General features: G+C 35.6%; 1 protein-coding gene across 2 annotated transcripts in view; it reads left to right on the top strand.

Annotated features, from left to right (window-relative positions):
- GABRA1 (gamma-aminobutyric acid type A receptor subunit alpha1) overlaps positions 1–22,123 on the top strand; it is a 56,166-nt gene that overhangs the window by 19,233 nt on the left and 14,810 nt on the right. For both annotated transcript variants that reach the window (XM_004587462.4, XM_058677372.1), the window contains 4 exons: positions 359–426; positions 9,282–9,502; positions 12,142–12,224; positions 19,051–19,194. In XM_004587462.4, coding sequence (XP_004587519.2) covers positions 359–426; positions 9,282–9,502; positions 12,142–12,224; positions 19,051–19,194 — 516 coding nt within the window. The remainder of the gene's footprint in view (positions 1–358; positions 427–9,281; positions 9,503–12,141; positions 12,225–19,050; positions 19,195–22,123) is intronic.

The following is a 22,123-nucleotide window of genomic DNA, read 5'->3' as shown; positions in this document are numbered from 1 at the left end:
AAAAATACTTTAAGGGAAGTCAAAGCTAAATACAAACATATTTTCAATACAATACAGAGTGGTTTAGTATGATTTAGGCAAGTGTGTGTCCATTCTCAAACAATTCATTAAGCAGCAGCTGAGTTCTCCATACAGTCTGCCTCCCCAAAGTGGCATATTTAGATGCTGTTCTCCACTGAAAATATTAACTGTGAAATTTCATGTGTAAGCAGTAAATTATGAGGACTACACTGTGGACCAATTTTAGAAACAGCTAATCAAAGTCAATAAGTTTCTCATTTGGGTGTGAGTATGTGGTGATGATATCTAATCAGAACTGTTGATAGACACTCACTGGCCTCATTTCCTGCTCCACCAGAGCGTGTAACTGAAGTGAAGACTGACATCTTCGTCACAAGTTTCGGACCCGTCTCAGACCATGATATGGTAAGTGGCACTGAATCTTTGACTTTTCTTGAGATATTTTCAAAACTGAACTTAGGTGAGAAAAAAATAGAGGTTAAGTATTTGGGAACATATTGAAAAAGCTTGGCTATATCTTTGTGTCACTGTGTACTCGACATAGAAAATGTAATAGACATATATGTGCTTACAAATAATATCCGTGTAGTAGAAAAACACATTGGTTTGTTAGAATAGTCTTATTTCTATTGATGTAAACTATTGCAATCTTTCTTTCCCAACCCTGAAGTGAGTTTCTTCACTTGGTTTGGGTTCTGTTAGCCATGTAGTTCAAGTCACCTCTCATTTGAGTTAGGAGGTCATGTTAATTTGTGATTTAAGGGGGAAATGCATACAAATGGTATAAACGTTGAATGAGTCTTTGGCCAAAATCAGACATAGTTGAAACTAATTATACCAGTGGGAAATGTTCTGCTCCACTGATAGAGACTCATTATCACCAAGAGTGATTATAATGAATACTGGGTTGTATTTTTTGTTGTTCACCCAAATAAACCAACATGAATTTCTTTCAGGAGTTACAAAATTAGTAGGGCTCTGCACATACTGTATGATGTTTCTGAGCTCAAACGATCAAGCTTTTATATAAACAAAGCATCATAAAGAGAACATGGAGACATACTATTGTGAATATTTCAGAGATATATTTATTGAGTCTTAATTCCGAAATGTCTTTTTGTTAGAACAATCTTCATTTGAAAGATGAATTCTGATGCATGTTTGCTTTAGTCATTTGTATGAAACCTGCTTTTTATGAGGTAATGTAAGTAGGGGTTAGCGAGATGAGTTTTAAGATTGGATAAATTCCAATTCAAACCTCATCAACCACTCACAGTATAATCTTTGACAAACTGCTTATGTTCCTAAGACACAATGTTTCTCAACGTGTATTTTATCATATATGTCTATTATAAATGAGATATTTATCATTAATACCCCAAAATTAAAAAACAGTGTTATTTTTGCCTCTAGACCTATTATCATATCATATAGACTTCATGAAAATTTCACCTTTACTCTACCAATCTAAATCCTGTATTTTACATGCTTCTATTAGATCCAAAAGCTTGATGGAATTATTTTTTTAATTAAACTAACTTTCCTTTTCTGTATTTTAGTAATTTACATTAAATGTAATATACGATTTACCATTGAATACTTACAGATTATCACTTTGTAAAGTTATTTAGATTGCACAGATGAATGTTATTTTCCTAAATTTGTTTCAGAAAATAAGATATATCTGTACTACATGTACAGCTTCTGCCACTGAGGAACATAGAATTTGTCAGTATGAACAGAGAGCAACCGAATGAAAAAGAGAGACACAAAAGAACTAAAATAGACAAGTGCGTTTTCTTCCCAAAATCACGTGTCAGAATAAATAACTCTTCCCTCTACCCCTCTTCCAAAAGAATGTAAGGAGGAAAAGAGAGTATTTGAATGTTTTCTACTGGTAAAGTTTTTTATCTTATTGGTCAAGTCATCAACAGAGGGCACAAAGCATCACTAATATCCCATATTGATCAGAGTACTGGTCCTAATAATAATAATTTTAAATTTTAAAATAACTATTCTCTTTCTGATACATATCATGATTCCTCACACAAAATTAGTGCTCCAGTGAGGTCATGTGTGGTAGGAATCTTTTCCATTGGAAAATATTTAGCATGTCTCTCAGTTACTGGTTCAAGTTAACTGTGACGTAAGCAACCTAAAGAACCAGTGATTTTCCTGCTTTCAAATAAAAAATATATAACAGGATTTTTAAAAGATTTATTTAATTGAAATGCAGAGCTGCAGAGCAAGAAGGATATACACACAGAGTATGGGGAGGGGGAGAGAGAGAGAGAGTTTTCCGTCTACTGGTTCACTCCCCAAGCAGCTGAAATGGCCAGGAGTTAGATTAGCCAGGATAAAGTTATGAGGCTGGAACTCCATTTTGGATTCCCAGTGTGTGACAGGGGCCCGAGAACATGCCCACCATCTGTTACCATTCCATGTGTGTTAGAAGAAAGTGGATGCGAAGTGGAGTAGTTTACACTACAGCAGTCACCCTGGTGTGGTAATGAGGTGCTAATTACACCGCACCAAGGTGCGGTCTCACAAGAGGGTTGCTGAGATAGCATTGATCTGGACACCAGGAACTATATTTCACATAGGACCCCTCGTCACACAGCAGATTAAAACTGGTAGATAGAATGTCTAATAGATCACCCAAAGCTTCTGAATATGACAATAAAAGACAATGTTTTCTCTATAAAAGGTCAAATTAGTCATAGGTCTGCAAATATTTTTAAGTGGCTATTGGAAATTGTACTTGACTAGTTTGCTTTAGTAGATTCATCATTTAAACCGATATATGTAAGAATTCTGAAGAAGGATCAGTGACCTGAGAAATAAAATATCAAGGCAGAAGGTTAAAGCTATTTTTTAAACAGAAAAAAAAACTTTGTAATTTTAAAACTAAGAACTAATGTAATATTTAATCCATAATAACAACCACAACATAATTTGCCATTATTCAATAATCACAATATTTTAGGCATGATGCTAGAAGCTTTATAGACCACAATTGATTTAATTCTTATGTGAAATCTTTTAGCTAAATACAATTTTTATACACACGTTCCTGGGAAGGACCGCATGACCTGCTCAGTGTAGCAGCAGGAACCCAGTCTTTCCAACCCTAGAGACTCAATAGCTCTCAAGGCATCTGACTTTATCAGGAATAGAAAACAAAACTAGGGCACCACCTTAATTTTATTTTTAAAAAAAACCATTAACTGGCAATCATAGAGAATATTCTCAGGGCACCAGGTTCTGACAGAACTATCGAGGCAGCACAGTCACAGGGATTTGTTTTCTACAGCGCTTAAAATGTATTAAGTCAAAGCTTACACAGATGGCAATAAATGTGGCAAGTAGGAACACTTCAATACAATATTTATTTAGGAACACGGTGGATGTTTTGTCCCAGATCTTCAGTATGAGGCTTTTATTCTCCAGGGACTTACTCTACTGAGGAAAAGAAGTCAGAGCAACTTTTCACTTGAGTAGTGAGGGATGGAAACGTTGAACTTGAACAAATTCTTTCATCGAGCTTCTTGTAAGCTCACACTGCCTCACGGGGAGTCCTTTCCACTGCACGAAACTTTTGTTTTGCTCACGTTTTAGGTGTTTCCTGTCCCACGACCCTCCCAAAGAAATAGCAATAGCTCATTTCCAGCACCATAGGAATCTATTATGAATCCATGCTAATAAATAATCAAATGGGAAATAAATATTTTCTAGCAATTATTAAGAGGTTTCTAGGTTCTAGGCATATTGGGGGAAGTTGCTTACAAGCTTTAAGCTATTTCTCACAATGGCCAGGTGCAGTAGCCCCCGCTTAGGAGTCCATGGCTGAGAAGGATACAAAATTTACCATGAACAATGTGTGAATCAGCATCTTTTTAAAGATAAATGTGACTGCAACAGCCTGTATCACACTGGTGAGCTATGAGGGAATGCTTGTGGATTAGATGGAGATTGAGTCCAGCCTGGAGTGCTAGCTAATGGCAGAGTGTTCACCTAAATCTGTGAACTGGGAGCATGTTGGCTGCTTCCCATCTGCCCCAGAAAGCCTCCCTGTGAACAACAGAGAGGAAGTGCCATCTTAACAACGCCAAACACAGGCTGCATGGCCTCACATGCATGAGACTAAAGGATTTTTTTCTGAGGAATGAATTCATGGCCCTTACTGACTTTGAGTCTGTGTTGGTCATTTGGGGGGAGCAGGGCACTTATTTAAGCCTGTGGGGCATTCCCCTTCACTTCAAAGCTCTCATGTATGAACAAAGGTAAAGACATTTCAAAACAAAATGAAGTTGAAAGAATTCAACACCACTTATTTAGCATTAAATAATGATGCAGAAAATAGCAAAGGAAGAAAATCTCCTGAAAAAAGTATAAAAATTCCAGAGCAAACAACAGGAATATTAAAAAAAATAACTTGCAGGGTCAAGTAATTACTTATCAATAATAACCTTAAATGAAAATGATAAATTCTTCAAGAATAAGATACAGACTGATTGAAGGATTCCAAAACAAGATCCACCCAGCTGCTACAACCTACCACCAAAGACACACACTGACTGAAAGTGAAAGTATAGAAAAAAAAAAAGATATCCCTTGTTAACAGAAAGCGAAAAAGAGCAGGAATAGCCATCTGAATATTAGAAAAAATATACTTTAACACAAAAACTGTTAAAAGAGACAGAGTCATCGTGTAATTATTAAGTGTTCAATTGAACAGGAAAATGTGGCTATAGTAATGCTTATGCAGTCAATGCCAGAATTCCTGCCTATTTAAAACAAATGTAAATGAATATAAATGGAGACATCATTTGCAGTACAATAATGAATAGCAAAAATACAACTTCACCACCCCACTTTTGTCAATGGATAGACCAACTAGACCAAATATCAACGAAGAGATAATGGGACTCACCTACACTGTGTACAAAATGGATCTAATTGATAACTACAGAACATATCATTCATTTCATCCCCATTTCATCCTCTAGCTTCAGAATACACAGTCTTTCATCAGTGCATGGAACTTTTCCCAGAATAGACCATATACCAACCCATTGTGTAAGTTTCGGGAATCTCACAGAAATTGAAATGATATATCTTTTCTGATCATTGTAGAATGAAGTTGGAAATCAACAATTTAAGAAATTCTAGAAAAATACACACATGCCCACTAAACAGCATGCTCCTGAATTAACAGTGGGTTGTAGAATCAAAAGGAAAAATAGAGAAATTTTTGGAAACAAGATGATAACATTGCATATCAAAATATAAGGGATATATCAAAAATAGTGTGAATAGGGAAGTTTATGGAAATTAGTGTCCACATCAAAACATTGGAAAGGCATCAAATAAATGACACAACAGTGCATCTTAATGACCTATAAAAACAAGATCAAACCAAGCTCCAAATTAGTAGAAGTAAAGAAATAATTAATGTGAGAAAAACAATTAGTAAAATTGATATAAATACCAAAAAAACCAGCAAAATGAAGGGCAAGGTTTTTGAATAAGTAGATAAAATTGATATACCACTGGTCCAGATAACTAGCAAATAAGAGAGGATCCAAATTAATAAAATTAGAGATGAAGAGAGAGATGTTACAAAGGAAATCAAAGAAAAAGAATTAGCAGGAATCACTACACACAGTCAAATTTTTTATAAACAAATGGAAAAATCTAGTGGATATGTAGAGATTTATGAACACATAAAATCAATCAAGATTGAATCTTGAAGACATAAAAATTTAAACCTATCAATAACTAAGATGGAGATTAAGGCAGTGATAGAAGCTCTCTTAACAAAAAAAGGTTTTATAGCTGAGCTCTATCAAACTTTTCAAGAACTAATTTTAATTCTTCTTAATATTTTCAAAAACTATTGAGGAATCCTCTCAAACTTCTCCTATGAGGCCAGCATCACCCCAATTCCAAAGCCGAAAACAAATATCTAATAAGAAGAACAACAGACTAATACCAACTGTGAACACAGATGAAAAAATTCTCAACAAAATATTGACTATTTGAATCTAAGAACACATCAGGAAAATACTTCACAGGGATCGAGTTGAATTTATCTGTGTTAGGCAGGGATGATTCAACAGATACAAATCAATAAATGTGATACATCATATTCACAAACTAAACAGGAAAAATCACGAGTATCTTGATGGATGCAGGGAAAGCATTTGATAAAATACACGTCCTTCCATGATAAAAGATCTTCAGAAAACTGGAGGTAGAAGAAGCATTTTAAAATACAATCAAGGCAATCGATGAGCAACCACACCCAGCATCACATTGAATGGGGAAAAGCTGAAAGCATTTCCACCAAGCTCTGGAACCATTGTTGCTATTCAAAGCCAGAGCTATTAGGCAAGAATAAATCAAAGGGATACAAAATGGAAATAAGAAAGTTAAATTATTCCTGTTTGTACATGACATGCTTCTGTAGGAAAATTAAAGACCCAATAAGAGACTACTGGAAGAGAATATTTGGTAAAGTTGCAGGTTATAAAGTAGACACGCAAAAACTGATAGTGTTTGTATACACAGACAATACCATGACTGAGAAACAGCTTGTGAAATTAGTGCTATTTGCATTAGCTACTAAAAACACTTCAGAATTAACTTAACCAATGAAGTGAAAGATCTCCACAATATAAATAACAAAGCACTTAAAGAGAAATAAGAGGACACCAAAAAGAATGGAAGGATCTTTCATGTTTGTGGATTGAAATAATACCACTAAAATGCTCAGACTACTCAAAAAACTTTACAAATTCAATGTGCTCACAGTCGATACAAATAATGTTCCTCTCAAATCTTCTTTTCCAAATCTGTGTGTATGCAATATATGAAATTGTTTCACCATAACTCATAAATAAAATATATATATAAAAAAGAAAATTACCTAAGGCCATTCAGCTGGAAGGTTTGGAATTTGAATCCATCAACACTTTGCCTCTTTCTGCTAAGTTGTTCCAAACTGAAGATGGGATTCTGTACCATACCACTTCAGATGCTCATTCTTAAAGTAATAAACAGGGACCATAGAGCAGGATGATGTCACATATCACAGATAATGGAGCACCTGCCACTACTATGGTGACCATGCAGGAATAGTTTTCAGAAAGTGAGAGATCAAATATTTACACTCTTAGGCAGTGATTGATCTTCAGCAATTGTGTTAATTCCAGATTTGTATTTCTACTTCCAACAGAGGTCATAGTAGAAATGAACTTTATCAAGTTCTATTTTTTCTTTTGTATGTATATATGAGTAAGTGGTATGCATTTGAAGGGAGAATCATGAATGAGTTTTGTGATATCATTGCCTGTACACACAGCTGGCTCTGGTTGTGTAAAGGAATCAATGTTAGGATGCAAGCATGCTTTGATGTAATTTTGTGCAGTTGTTGTCTTTTATACCTTGTCAAGATTTCATAGTACATATATTTTAAATTTAACTTTTATTGTCAAAAATTCTGGGGGTAAAGAGATGAACTAAACATTTGGATGGTATCATCTTAGGCGTTTTTGGAAACCTGATTTGATAGTGTTTGAACTGTTGAGTAAATTAAAGAGTTCTTTGGATAGTTAATAATTGAGTCCTTGTGTCTAAATCTTGAGCAACACAAATACATTGTATCCCACACCCCAGGCTGTGTTGTCCACGATGGGAACAGGTCCAGTCCAGGTTATATTCATGTATTTATTTAATAGACATCATTGTACTGTATTATTTTCTGATGTAATCCTCAGTCTCCCTCCTCATTTCTCCCCTCAAGGAAAAGCACTTTTTAAATCCTATTCAGTTTCTCTATGAACATTTCTTATATTACCCATGACTAAACAGTTTATCCCTCTGCTAAATTTAGCAAGTATGCAAGAAGTGTTTGAGTAAATGCCTATCATTTGTCACTCTTTCACTTGATTCCTCCAAGCACACAAAAATCAAACTAACAAATGAAATGACTTGACTTGCCACAAAGACAGACTAATAAGCTCCCTTGTTGTCTCTCTCCATTGCAATTGGTGGTATGCTTTGTGCATTACAAACTGTCGAATAATAATTATGAATTATGAATTACCCAACCAGTAATTCCTCAACAATGCCAAATGTGCCAGAAGGACATACTGAACTTTCAGGCCATGAAAAAAAAAAAGCCATGGAAAGGAGACAAGTAGATAAATGCCTTCAGACAGACGTAATTGTTGTATATTCCTAGGCACAAAGTATATGATTTAATAAAACCAGATGCTTTTTGAGACATTATGATGCACCAGGATGTTTCACCATCCATCTTCCTCTGGTTAGCAGCATGCTTGGTTGACAGAGAATGTGGTAATGTTCATTTCAAACTATTGAGTCCAAATACAGTGTCAGGGAAGCAAGTTTTACGGGCGAGATAGATACCACCTGTCTCAATTTTTAGAGCTGGTAAAGCTCATTGCTTATTTTCAGATTAGCAGATGTTTGTCTCTGGGTATTGCTATAAGGGGTGCTATGTTTATTCAAATAAATAAAGTCTCTAACTGTGAATGATGATGACTTTCACACATTTTTCATGTGACTTACGCACACGATCGCACATCAACTCACACATAGACACATTCTGCATTTCTTTTTTACTTACATTTTTTGAGGGGAAATGAGTCCCTTCATTTCATAATCTTCATTGTGCCGAAGATATGAAAGTCTTTACACTATCTGTGCCAACAAGGTTCACTTAATCAAAAAGACAATGGGATTTTTACAGTCCAGTAGAATCATGACTGCCTTGCCTTAGGATACACAGTGCTTTTTCTTTATGGCTGGAAGTATGTAATGTAAATGTTGGCCTTTCAATAATTGCTTCTGAGTGTGATTTCTATTGTAATACATTTTATTTGTTTTGACTGCAGGTGTGGTAGAGGTGAAGGGAGACATTAAGGTGGGGTGTTACTCTTGTTTTACAGTCTAAGAATATGATAGACCTGAAGCTTCTAATTAGAAAAAAGTTGGGGGTTTTAAAAATATATGTATGTATCTCTAAGATATGTAAATTTTGAATGTATATGTATCATTATGGCAGCCAGTGATTTCCAGGACACCAAAATGTATCACAAGTTTACTTCTGGAACATTACATAGCTCACTTTTTGCTTCCAAACTTGTAAAAATTATGGACGCTCTGTGTAAGATATTTGCATTGCAAAACACAGCACAGTAATATCTGTTCCATTTTCCGAAACTACCTAGGAATATACAATAGATGTGTTTTTCCGTCAAAGCTGGAAGGATGAAAGGTTAAAATTTAAAGGGCCCATGACTGTTCTCCGGTTAAATAATCTAATGGCAAGTAAAATCTGGACCCCAGACACCTTTTTTCACAACGGAAAGAAGTCGGTGGCCCACAACATGACCATGCCCAACAAACTGCTACGGATCACAGAGGATGGCACCTTGCTGTACACCATGAGGTAAGGGTGGTCGCACTTCCCTTCAGGACCCCTGCTACACTGATTCTCCTCTTTACGGGCACTGATGGGCTATGATGGTTTCTTATTTAGGCTTCTTACTTTTTCTGATTTTTAACGTAATAAATTACTATATTAAAACTTCACTTTCTGAAATATTATCCTAGCATATAAATGTCAAGAAAATTATTCTAATAATGAAAAATGATTACTATATATTGAGGAATAACATTTTCTCCTTTAAGTCTCACATGGTTCTGAACTCTGATAGGGTATAGATTAAATATCTACAAGTTATGTGACGCTAAATCTGAATTTTTCCTGCTATAACTGAAGGAATAAAAAAACTGAAAACTACAGAAAAAATACAAATTAATGTCAAATATATATTTGAAGAAGTATATGAACCACAATAATATAGACTGTGAGTACAATAAAACTAATATTATAAATTGAAGACCATGTACAATATATTTCTGCTTGCAAATATTTTACACTTTTTGAGATTACTGCAAAATTTGGCATTTACTAACTGCTCAAAACATTCACTATGAAATGCAGAAAATGCATAGTTAAAGAAAAACGGTAAACTTTAAGACATTATTAATTTAAGAGAAATTAAGTAATGTCCTGGACACAGTCTTGAGATCAGCAGCATTTCATTCTCAGATGACTTATCTTTAATGTTGTTTTAGTAAATCTGGCCAGTGCTTATAAATACAAGCAGTCCAATTATTCTTTTGGTATATTTGGCATTAATGGCATTTTTCAATTTAAGGCATTGTATTTAGCATGGGAGTAGAATGATATTTTGAGTGAAAAAAGATGCCAGAATGAATTGCTTTTCAAAGCAGAAACAACCAAATGAAAGAGGAAGAAAATGATTTAAGAGGTACTTTAGGTGTTGGACCTAACTAACCAGTGTAGTCAGAACCTAAAAAATAAATAACAGCAACAACAACAAAAAAAATAAAGCCTAAAAATGAAGGGACAATGGGACTGTGTTGAGACATTTTCAAATCATCCCGGTAGGACATACTTACATTTAAAATCTAGACTATTATTCCCGATAGTAATCCAATATTTATCTCTGAGCCCACATCCAATGTTCAATCCTTTCAAGTAGCAATGATCAGGGATGGAATTTAATGTATCCTGATCATTTTGCCTATTAGTGATTTCAGATGTGTGCCATTTTCCTCTGCTGCTTCTCCTGAAAGAGCTACCAAGAAGCTCCGATCTGCTGGATGCCCAAGTGGAATGGTTGATGCTCATCTGCCCAGCAGGGGAGTGAAGCTTTCAGCCTCCACCTTGCTCTCTGAACAGAGCAGTCAAAGGGCAATGACAACGTCTGTCTTGGAAGAAAGAGTGTGAGGGGAAGAGGCCGTAGTATGAATATAAAAACAAGGGGGAAAAAGCTAGCTTATCTTTTTCATATTCTTGATTTATCATCAATTTTTTATGTTTATCATCTTCTTTAATAATTGGTTAAGAATGTAATCACTGTTATTCATTTCCTATTTGAATGATTACAGCTAAAAATTTCACTGGCTTGTTATAAAACTATCTTACTGCATTTCTTGAGACACGAACTACTTAATACTATGGGCAAAAAGTGGTAAAAGTCATAGGAGGAAAATGAGGATAAATTCCTGTATAATGCTACAGAGCAAGCATATTCCTCTTCAATTCTTTCCTTAGCAATCATTTTTTAAAAGCCTGACTGAAATTCACATTCCCAGAACATCCTAAGAACTAAAACAGAAGCGCGGCAGAGTCTTGGCTTCAATTAGGTGGCGATTTTTAAATAAAATTAAATTACTGGAATAAAGTGAGATCACATTCAAACTCTCAAGGGGACTTTACATTAACTTTGATATCACAGAGTTCCAAGGATTCTGCTCCTTCAGTTATTCCTCTTACTAAATGCATTCTTTGCTACCTTTGGGTGGGAAAGAGAGAAGAAACTACGTTTGAAACAGGCGATGTTACCTTATTTTCCTTGATATCAGTATCTTTTGCCCAACTAAGGATGAAGTAGTTCTGCAAATTTGTATTTTCATATATTCTTGGTTATATTTGCTGTAGCTGGGTGGAGTGGTTGATGGAGCTTATTTGGGAAACCATTAGCAACATTTATACATTGTATGAGATTGGTATTTTTCAAAGGTAACAAATGGACATACTCCATATGTCCACATACAGAGAGGAAGATCTTCCCTCCAATGATTCACTCCCCAAGTGGCCGCAATGGCTGGAGCTGAGCCAATCCAAAGCCAGGAGCCTTCCGGGTCTCCCACGCAGGTGCACGGTCCCAAAGTCTTGGGCCATCCTTGACTGCATTCCCAGGCCTCAGGCAGGGAGCTGGATGGGAAGTGGAGCTGCCGGGATCAGAACTGTGGCCCATATGAGATCCTGGCGCATTCAAGGCGAGGACCTTAACCGCTACGCTATCGCACCGGCCCTATACTCTAGTACTTAAACATTCTTTTTGAGTCCTACATTAATAGCTCAGCGTAACTCTAAGCTTATATTCTCTCCTTTTTGTGGATGTATTTACCAAAATTGGTTACATCACACTTGTGTATGCTGCTAACCTACGGGCTTTTTGTTTGTATCTTCTGTTTCCCTTAATGAATAAGGCTGACTGTGAGAGCTGAATGTCCAATGCATTTGGAGGACTTTCCTATGGATGCCCATGCCTGCCCACTAAAATTTGGAAGCTGTGAGTAAATTCATTTCTAACCTTTTTTTATTATCATGAATGATTAAGGCTGTAAATAAGATGCCTTCAATTCATTACATCTATTAGAGAGAAAGAGAATATCAAGAAAACTTTCATAACAATATACTAAAAGAACTTTCTATGTAGAAACCCTTGATATAACTTTTAACAAAGTAGTTGCTAAAGAGTAGTGATTCCGTAAATACAGGGATGGACATCAAAAATTAAACTTTTCAGTGGAATTATTCTATTTTTGTTGTAGTTACTAAAAAAAGGGGGTACATGTGGGTGCTTATACCCCATGAAGAACATTCTCCTGCCAATAAATAGAAATCATTGTGTTTATTTTACATCATGACTTAGGTTTGTTTGACCTTAAGAGTACTTTACCAGGTGGTAATAAGAGTAAGTGGTGAGAGACGTAGTTGTTTCTTAGTAACAAACTTTAAACCCACCAGTTTTCAGACAAAAATGTACCCTAATTACATTCTTAGGAAATTCCAAGATTTATTTGTATATTCCACGGAATTCATGTGCGTATTGATATTTTTGAAGGCATCCCACTGTATAAGTCTCCTTTATGATAGCTTTCTGGGTTACTGTTGTATAAAAATATTCAGAGCATCTCTGAGGATCCATGAGAAGGGGGGCCAGGAGAATCGGGTTCTGTGGTCTTCCCTCTGGCCTGCTGCATGTGTGAAATGAGTGGAAATAAAAATTCCCAGTTTGCTGCAGAGGAATTACTTAGAAGGATTGAGCCAACTCCCGCAATACCGAAGATGCTTATTGTTCTCACCAGACAGGCAGTCTAAGCAACTATTTTGGTGAAGATATGATTCATAAAAGAAAAATAGTGGTGAGGTAGGAAGAGAGCAAGCAAAGAAAATAGCAAGGCAACTTCAGGGTCTCTGGCTGTACTAGTCACGGAGAGACAACTGACTTTATTTATAATTCTCACTGTAAACTAAAACCCAAGGATTAATGACTTGAAAAACTCTCAGCTACACAGGCCTTGGGGAAAACTTTCTTTACCCTATCCTTTTCCCAAATCTTCTCTATGCTCTACGTCACAGATTACTATGCTTTCTTCTATGACCAGCCCCATTTCAAACAATGAAAACATGTTTTGTATTAGGCATATGTCAGAATTTTATGTTAATATGTATATATTTGTTGTGAAAGTCATCTAATCCACAGCATAATCTATAGTTAAGAAGACAACAAATCATTGGCTTGCTTAGAGCAGTAGTAACTTAAGTCAAATATTCTGGTATGATTACTAAGAGCACCCTCTTTGTCCTGAAAAATAAATATCCAGACTTTCACAATGAATTACAGTATGTTTTCCGCATTTTTAGTCAAGTATTAGTCATTTTGACTCATCATATTATTTAGTCAAGTACATTCTTAGCAATGGAGATAGGTATAAAAAAGGTTTAGATTTCATAAAATATGATGAAGGTAAATGTGCAGTTAGAGGGAGAGTTAGATAGATGATAGACAAATATGCATAGTTCATTGGCTGGTTCACGTGCAAAATTGTCACAGTGGCAGAGGCTGGGCAGGGCTGATGTCGTGAGCTTCACCCAGCCACCCACACAGTGCAGGGGCCCGCCCACTTGAACCATCCTCTGCCGTTTTTCTAGGCGCATTTTAAAAGGAGCTGGATTTGAAGTGGAGCAGCTGGTACTCCAGTCAGAGCCCATATGGGATGCCAGCGTCACAGGTGGTGGCTCAATGCATTACACCAGAATGCTGGCCCTATATGATAGCTGATAAATTGCTCATTACTTCAGCATTAACAGAGCTGATATTCAAGGTATCTTTAGATGGCCATCCTCATCACAAGATGGCTGCTGAAATTCACACCATTGTATCTGCTTTCAAGACTGAGTGGAGTAATTGGTCAGGAATACAGGAGTAGTGCCATTATTCAAACGGTGGAACCTTTCTATAAAATCCTGAGAGGCAGCAAGTCTCACATCAAACGTGTGTGACATTGCTATTGGTATTTGCAAAGGAGGATATGAAATTTAAAAAAAAAATTATCATCCTGAAGGGTTTTGGAAATATTTTTGAAAAATGCAAATGGATAATGGTTAGAAAATACTTTTCTTTTTTCTTTCTTTCTTTTATTTATTTATTTATTTTTTTAAAGAAAACTGAGTGAGGGACTGGCACAATAGCTCATTTGGCTAACCTCCACCTGCAAGTGTCAGCAACCCATATAGGTGCTGGTTTGTGTCACAGCTGTCCCACATCCCTTGCAGCTCCCTGCTTGTGTCCCGGGAAATCACTGGAGGACGGCCCAAAGCCTTGGGACCCTGTGCCTGCATAGGAGACCTGGAGGAGGCTGCTCTCTAGGCTTTAGCTTGGCTCAGCTCTGGCTGTTGCAGCCATCTGGGAAGTGAATCAGCAGATTGGAGATTTTTCTGTCTTTCCTTCTCTCTGTAAATGCTTTTTCAACAAAAATAAGTAATTTTTTTTAAAGAAAAGAAAACAGAAGCTCAAATAAAATACGTGGGCTATCTTCTACCTCAGAGCCTTTGTACATGCTCTTTTGTTGCCTAGGTTATGCTTTTTGCTCTTTAGCAGGGCTTATTTCTTCCATCTCATTACATGTTAAGATGAACATCTTCTGGGACCTCAGCAGATGATCTTAACATACGTACTATTCTTCTAGACCACAGGGCTCACCTATTTTATACCTTTTATTACTGTAGTAATTACTAGCTTTACTTATTGGCTAATAAATAGTATTTGTTGTCAATAGACTGAAACCTTCAAAAAAACAGAAGGTGGTTGGCTCATAATTTCCTAAGTCAGAGGTTAACAAAATGGAGGCACTCACTGACTCTTTATTGACTGGGTGATGATTATAATAATCGAGCTTTAAATATCTCATCAACATGCGAGTTTTAGCAAAGAGAAAATGAGGTCTCTTGGGGGTTTAAAAGGGAGCATCTGTCATTGAAACAAAGGTTGAGAGCAATACTGACCACTTACTATTGCAGCCCATTCTTCATGAGGAGAGACACTGGAGGTCCCGTTACTGCTTAGCTGTTTCCCCTTTCTGACCTCATTAGCGTATTTCAATAGTGTGGAAACTGAGGCAAATGTGGGCTAAAGGTTGTGTGGCCCACATGTGGAAGTGAGGCAAGTGTCTCAGCAAAATATCAGAGAAGGGGATAAACCAGAGGAGTTTCCAGTAATATAGTGAAATTCTCTGTAAGAAATGTTTGTGAAGTTTCTGAAGCAATCTCATCCATATGCTACTAGAAAGGAATGCATAAAAGCAGATGTTTTCCTTATCACGCTCCCTGAAACTCAGATTGTCAGTGGTAAACTATGCTTTCTGTTGGTTAGGGATATAGCCCTATTTCTTCATATAGTCAGTTAATTAGAAGATATGTGTATCGTATGGCTATCATCTTTTAATTATTATCAAGAAAAATGCAAAATAAGGCTTTGATGTTGAAACAAGAGATTAGTGTTATGGATTCTGACAGTAAGACTTAAGCAAGGACTGAATTCAGTAGAGGCTTCATAAAAGATATATATATATATATATATATATATATATAAATATGTATGTATATATTTTTTTTAACCAAGTGATTATCAAGCATGATGCCTTGTAAAGAGGAAGACAGAGATTATGAGTGGACATTTTGATGAATTCTGAACTACAGTTTAGAAATTGTTCAGTTTACCTCCTTCATACAAAACAGGAGAAACAGACTCATAAAAGTTAACATATAGTGTCAAATAGCAACCGCCCTTTTGATACTGAATTAATATCCAAGTGACATACAGTTTTAAAGATCTTTCATAATCATCACCCAAAGTTTTTGGCTCATAGCATTTTTCTTAGGCAATAGGATTTATTTGAAATTATAATACAATTTTTGCCTAATAACAGTGAAGTTTAAGACTTTTTAAACCTATTGTTTCTTATGTTGAAATTTCTAATCAAGTGAAATTCTATAAAAATTAGGTTCCAGGTACTCAAATCTGAGGAAGCAATAGGATATACCACCTTTGACAAGATCTTAAGTGTTCTACCTTCTTCATCTATCTAAAAATAGCAGAGTTCGTCCTGAGACTTGACCCTGCTTTGAACATCTCCACCAGGAAATGTTGGCACTGACTATTCACATACTGACAATGATACCAGGTCTATAGTGAGTGATCTGCAGATTTTCATACACACTGATGTGTATGAAACTGAAACCAAATTATAGGAAATCAGGAGTCCTTTGTAAATATTGTTTCCTCCACAATGATATTGGCATTCCAGTGACAACAATGTGAAGACGGAAAAATAAGTGTCCCTACATTGTTGTTAACAGCAGTACAATATAGTAGCATGCGGCTCAGTCTGCTGTAAAATGATGCACATGTGGAATTGTTTTCATCACTAATTACATGACCACTAAGTGTCTGTACTTATTTTGGGGACATGTAATACACAGATTTTTGCCTGTAAAACGCAAACAACCACGGAGTAGAATAAAGAGCATCATGAATTTTTAGTCTCAGTTTTCCCACCAAAAAGTGGGTAGGCCTTAAATAAGTCATGTAGTGTTCTGTGTCTTAGTTTAGCATTTGTAAAACACAATTAAACTGTAGGTCTTTACCTCTACTGACCATTCATTCATCCTGTGCCAGCACAAATTCAGTGCATTTTCTTAGGTAACAAAATTCCATTAAAAGGCAGAATTTATCATTATGGGTACATACCCAGTCATCCTACTAAACTTACTATGCCTCATTCTCTTCTAAGAAATTAAATAAAATATCATTTTAAAACTCCAGTAAAACAAAATTTAACACTTTCTAAACAGGCAATTATTCTTCCATGTGCAATGCTTGACATGCTTCATTTTGCTTTCTAAGTCAATGAAGACAGTCGAAAATTACAAAAGAAGGGCCAATAAGGACAAGCTTCAGCTTATTTGTGTCACTTCCCTGTCTCTGATGAATGACTCAGGTATTTTCTAGTTGATTCTTTCAAACTTTTAGAAAAATGGCTTTACAATGATATAAGAACACAATAGAGTCTAGAAGTGAAGCTGAAGCACACAAGAAAGATACTTATAAAAAATCCTGGAACATTGACACCCTGTTCTATACCCCTCACCTCAGGAAAAAAAATCACCTTAAGAAGTTTATATTCAGAGGTGGAGGGATGTGTGTCATATTGGTTTTTTTTTTTTTCAGGTAGCCTTATTTTCATGTAAAAATAATTCTACAGCTCATTTCAACCTGGGAGAATATGGGTATGCTTATTGTGGAAAAATAGTATTGACAGATAAATTTATTTTGATACAAAAATTACCTAAGTATATGCATAGTTTTGTCATAATATATATTTCATATGAATATTTTGGAGACCTGTCATACATATTTAGACACAACATCCAAAGATACTCACATATGGTTAGGATTTTGAGTCAGGAAAAGCTATGTAAAATTTTCATATTCTAGACACTTCTGTATTTTTGAGCCAATCCTTAGTAAAATAGGTTATATTTATGACTGTGTTGATATAAAGATGAATATAGCCCAAGTTAGATTATATTCAATTTATCTTCCCATTTAAAAAATTAAAGCATGTTCATGTCCTCCTAAAATTATAGTAGGTCCTGGGCTCCGTGCCACTGTACCTGATGAAGAAGTTGGCCACTTGCCAAACATTTAGTAACAACAACAAAAGCAATGTTTGCTAACAGGATTTCCACTGAAAAACCCTAAAAATAATTTGGTTTTAATCTAGCATGATATTTCTTAAATTTTAAACACTACTCTGTATATAATTATCGGAGAATATCTACTATCACTTGAAATAAAATCAATGTTTTATAACTAAAAATGTGTAAATAGAAATTATTCAAAGCTATGATATTCTACCTCCTTCATTTCCCTGTCACATTGTGCACTGTTCTCTTCTAGTCTGCATTAACTTAAGATCAAGGTTATTAACCGATGTCTTTTATAGAAAACAGCTTGGTTAAAAGTGACATGACAAATAAAAATGTTTAAGAAGAAAATCCACATAATGTTACTTGCCTCCATAATCATTACAGTAAGTATCGATGAGAAATATCATCAATATAAAATGGAGGAAATTCATACAAATGGATGTACAGCAAATTTTCTGGTGTTTTTGTTTCTTAAAATCACGTTTCTGATTAACTGTTTCTGGCTCATTAATATGTGAATCCATGCTACTGGATCTATCCCCACTTCCCCTTGTATTCAGTCTGGGCGTGTTGGTCTTCCTTGAACTAGTGAAAGTTTATTTGCAAAACTGAGGGAATTTTTGCTAATTTGCCTATTCTGGAAACTCTTCCCCAAGAATTTCACAACGTTCACTCCTAATTTCTGTCATACATTTGAATAAATAACACTTTCTCAACGTCTCTGATTCTCTTACCTAAAATAGGAAAGGCTCGATGTCTACGTCTTGATCAGATTGGGTATGGCTTTATTGCACTTAACAGAACTCGAAATTATGTTATTGTTGTCTCCATCAATACAATGAACTGTCTCTAAGATCAAGGACCTTATTTGCAACAGTTATTACTGTGTCCTCAGTACAGTAGCTTTCTCTTTCACAGATGTTTAAAAAACACTTGTTAGAAAAGTATACAAATGACCAAAACAGGAAAACATGATTTAACTTCTCAAAATTAAGGAAAATGGATTTTTCTAATGTACTCTCTAAAACCATGAGATAGAAATATAAAGATGATGAAACACACCGACAAATCAGAATGTAATTGTGAAAATGAATGGGTAATTTTCCGTGCTTTCCTTATAGATGCTTATACAAGAGCAGAAGTTGTTTATGAGTGGACCAGAGAGCCAGCACGGTCGGTGGTTGTAGCAGAAGACGGGTCACGCCTTAACCAGTATGACCTTCTTGGACAAACAGTGGACTCTGGAATTGTTCAGTCAAGTACAGGCAAGTGTTGTTTGATTACTCCAGATATTTTTGAGAGTGTGAGAACTCATTTGGTTCTTTGCTAACACAGAGGGAAAACTGCACTAATCAGTTGAGTGAGAAGTAAGGTAAATTGTAGATATGTGGTCTTAGACTATCATTGGATTTTTGCTTCTGTTTTTAAAGAAAGAAGCTGACTCCATGTGATTAGTGTAACACAACAGATGTGAATGCTTGGGGTCGAATGTTTGACTTAAACCTTTCTCTTTCCACTCTACAGTCAATCATAGACATTAGTGCATTAAATGCATAAAGATTACTTGTCACATTTCCTGACCGAGAAGAGGCTTTTCATAAAGCTTTCATAAGGCTTTTCATAACCCTAACTCCTAACCCTAACCCTAACCCTATCTAGACCTATTTTATTTCCATGCATCAAGGAACCTCTATAGAAGTTATAGCAGTATTTGTCATACACCAGAAGGCCCATTCCTCTACAAATTCATGTGTATCTCTGGCTGAGAATCTCCCACCCTTAAACTCAACAGAAATATGGCTACACAGCTAACCACTTAAGTTTTGGAAATTAAATTAAATTAATTTTTTATTTATTTTCTGCCATTTAAATCTCTTTTTTGTAGAAGTTTCAGGATACATTAGAATACATTACTATGGTAGAAACAAGCATAATTTAGACATAAAAATACATATACTGAGGATGCATACTAGAAATTATTTTTAATGATTAATAATTTATAACAGACATTCCTAAGATACTTTTAAATCTTATACCAAATCTTGTCTTACCAGAATGTTATTTTCTACCCAAGACACAATTGTAATAAAGAAGGGCTTTTGGGGGACATACTTCAAGTTTCAGTCCTCTGGCTCTTTGGCATATAAGACTATGAGTTTTATGACAATAAATATTAATTATTAGTGTAAAAAGTAAATGAAATTGCATCATCTTCAGTGTTGTGATTGCTTTAATAATGATATGCAAAGAACTATACCAGATAGCTTTAAAGAATTAGGCCCACAGTATTTGAAATTGTTCAAATGTACCCACTATTACCTGAATTAGGATCATTATGTTAGAGAATTTGAACTGAGGACCAGACTCTAACAGGAAACTTAAACTCCCCAAAGACCAGCTTTTTAATTACTCTTGAGTGATAGGAGATATTCCTACTGTTTTGACACATGGAAAAGATTTTCCCCTAGATTTGCCATTACTATAAATGCTCGTGGCATAATAGAAAGATGGTAGGCTTTGTAGTCAGAAAAATGGGAACTGAAGCCCTGGTGCTGTTAATTAGAAAGCTTCTGATTTTTAGAAAATTCATTTATCTGACTGGAAGCCTGATTTTATCTAAGGAGCTATAATAACAATTTTACAAATAAAGATGAAGAAGTGTCAAAAACAGCAGAATATCATGTAGCAGTTACTGAAAATATCCTGAAACATGCAGGACACTGGAGGTGTTCTGCCATACAGAATCTTCTGGAGAGGATATTAAAGTGAGCTGCAATTATTCTTTATAAATTGAGTGCTGTTTGTAGTAGGCACTAGAGATTCAGTGAAAGACAAGATATGAATCTTACTCTGTTGACATATGAAGTCTAAAAAGTGATGAGCATATAAAGTATGCATCATTGTGAGGGCAGTGACTGTTTCTTCTTTTTCTATTCTGCTATTTTCTCTGGTAGCTGAACACAGTAACAAAATAATTATTTTTGATGTTTGAATAATAAGATGATTGCAGGACAGGACAATTGAGTAGGGAGTGCAGGAGGTTTGAGTTTTTATTTGGTTAGTCTAAATTTGTCAGGGGCCAACTCATCACTGTCCTTGGTCCGGACATTGAGAATAATACACACAGATCCTTGGCTCAAGAAAATCTTCACCTGTTATTATTGGAGAGGAAGTCAGAGGATGTCAGGGAAACAACTCAAATGCAGGAATGTGCATGACATAGAGGGAATAAATGCAAGTCTTGAAGGTTGTTCATAGGAAAAAAGGGTCTTCCTTCTAGTTCTTGGCATTGACCATGTGACGCTGGACATTTTTAGCTTCAGGTCTCATGTCTTCTAAATGAGTGCTAGTTGGTAAGAAAAACAATCCACAGTCAACAAAATGATAACGGGAAGTGACCTATTCACTTCCCTCAAGCTTGCTAGATCTCACACATGAGGTCATATGTGGACATTCTGTGCTACAGCCGCAAGTCTGTTCAAAATAAGAGCTTTAGTCAAATATCCCCCAGAATATTAGGAGAGATTAGAATAAGGCAAATTCTCAAATATGGAAGCTCATTTTGAGGTATATTTTCAACTTCACAATCAGATCATAAACTGCACTTTTTTTTCTGTGTACATTTTAGCAGCTAAGGAAGCTTCTTGGTTGTTATGTATGGTATTTAATACTAAATTTCATGTCTCTTTGTAGAGTCTTGGAAAAATTTATATAATTTCCACTGAACATTACCACATTCTTGTTCTGTCAGAGAAATACAGAATAATGGTGCACACACATAAAAAACTACCAGATAAAAGGCTTCCTTTTCCATCTCGAAATCCTTTGGGGGAGCTAATCAATTCAGACTACCTCTTAGAAGGTTAAAAGATGATATCCTATCACCAACATGCTTGTCAATATACAAATACACAACCTCAGAGACCTGTTTCAGTTCAGAATACTTCTAGATCATTCCAGTGCTATACAGGAATGACTGCACAGTACTTGGATGTTTTAGTTCAGTATATGACCCAATACCTTCTTGGCAACCAGCAAAATTTAAGAAAAGAAGTTATTTTCAGCCTTAGTTTGAAGGAAATTTAATCAATAAACAGAATAAAACCATTACTGGCATGTATAAAGAATTAGGCCAATTCGCTTTCAAAGACTAAGTATGTCACAGTTTATTCATTTACTCCATGAATATCTTGT

Source organism: Ochotona princeps, chromosome 19 (genome assembly GCF_030435755.1).
Source record: "Ochotona princeps isolate mOchPri1 chromosome 19, mOchPri1.hap1, whole genome shotgun sequence".
NCBI classification, from domain to species: Eukaryota; Metazoa; Chordata; class Mammalia; order Lagomorpha; family Ochotonidae; genus Ochotona; species Ochotona princeps.
The sequence above is the reverse complement of the archived record's forward strand: the minus strand, read 5'-3'. Positions and strand labels throughout refer to the sequence as shown.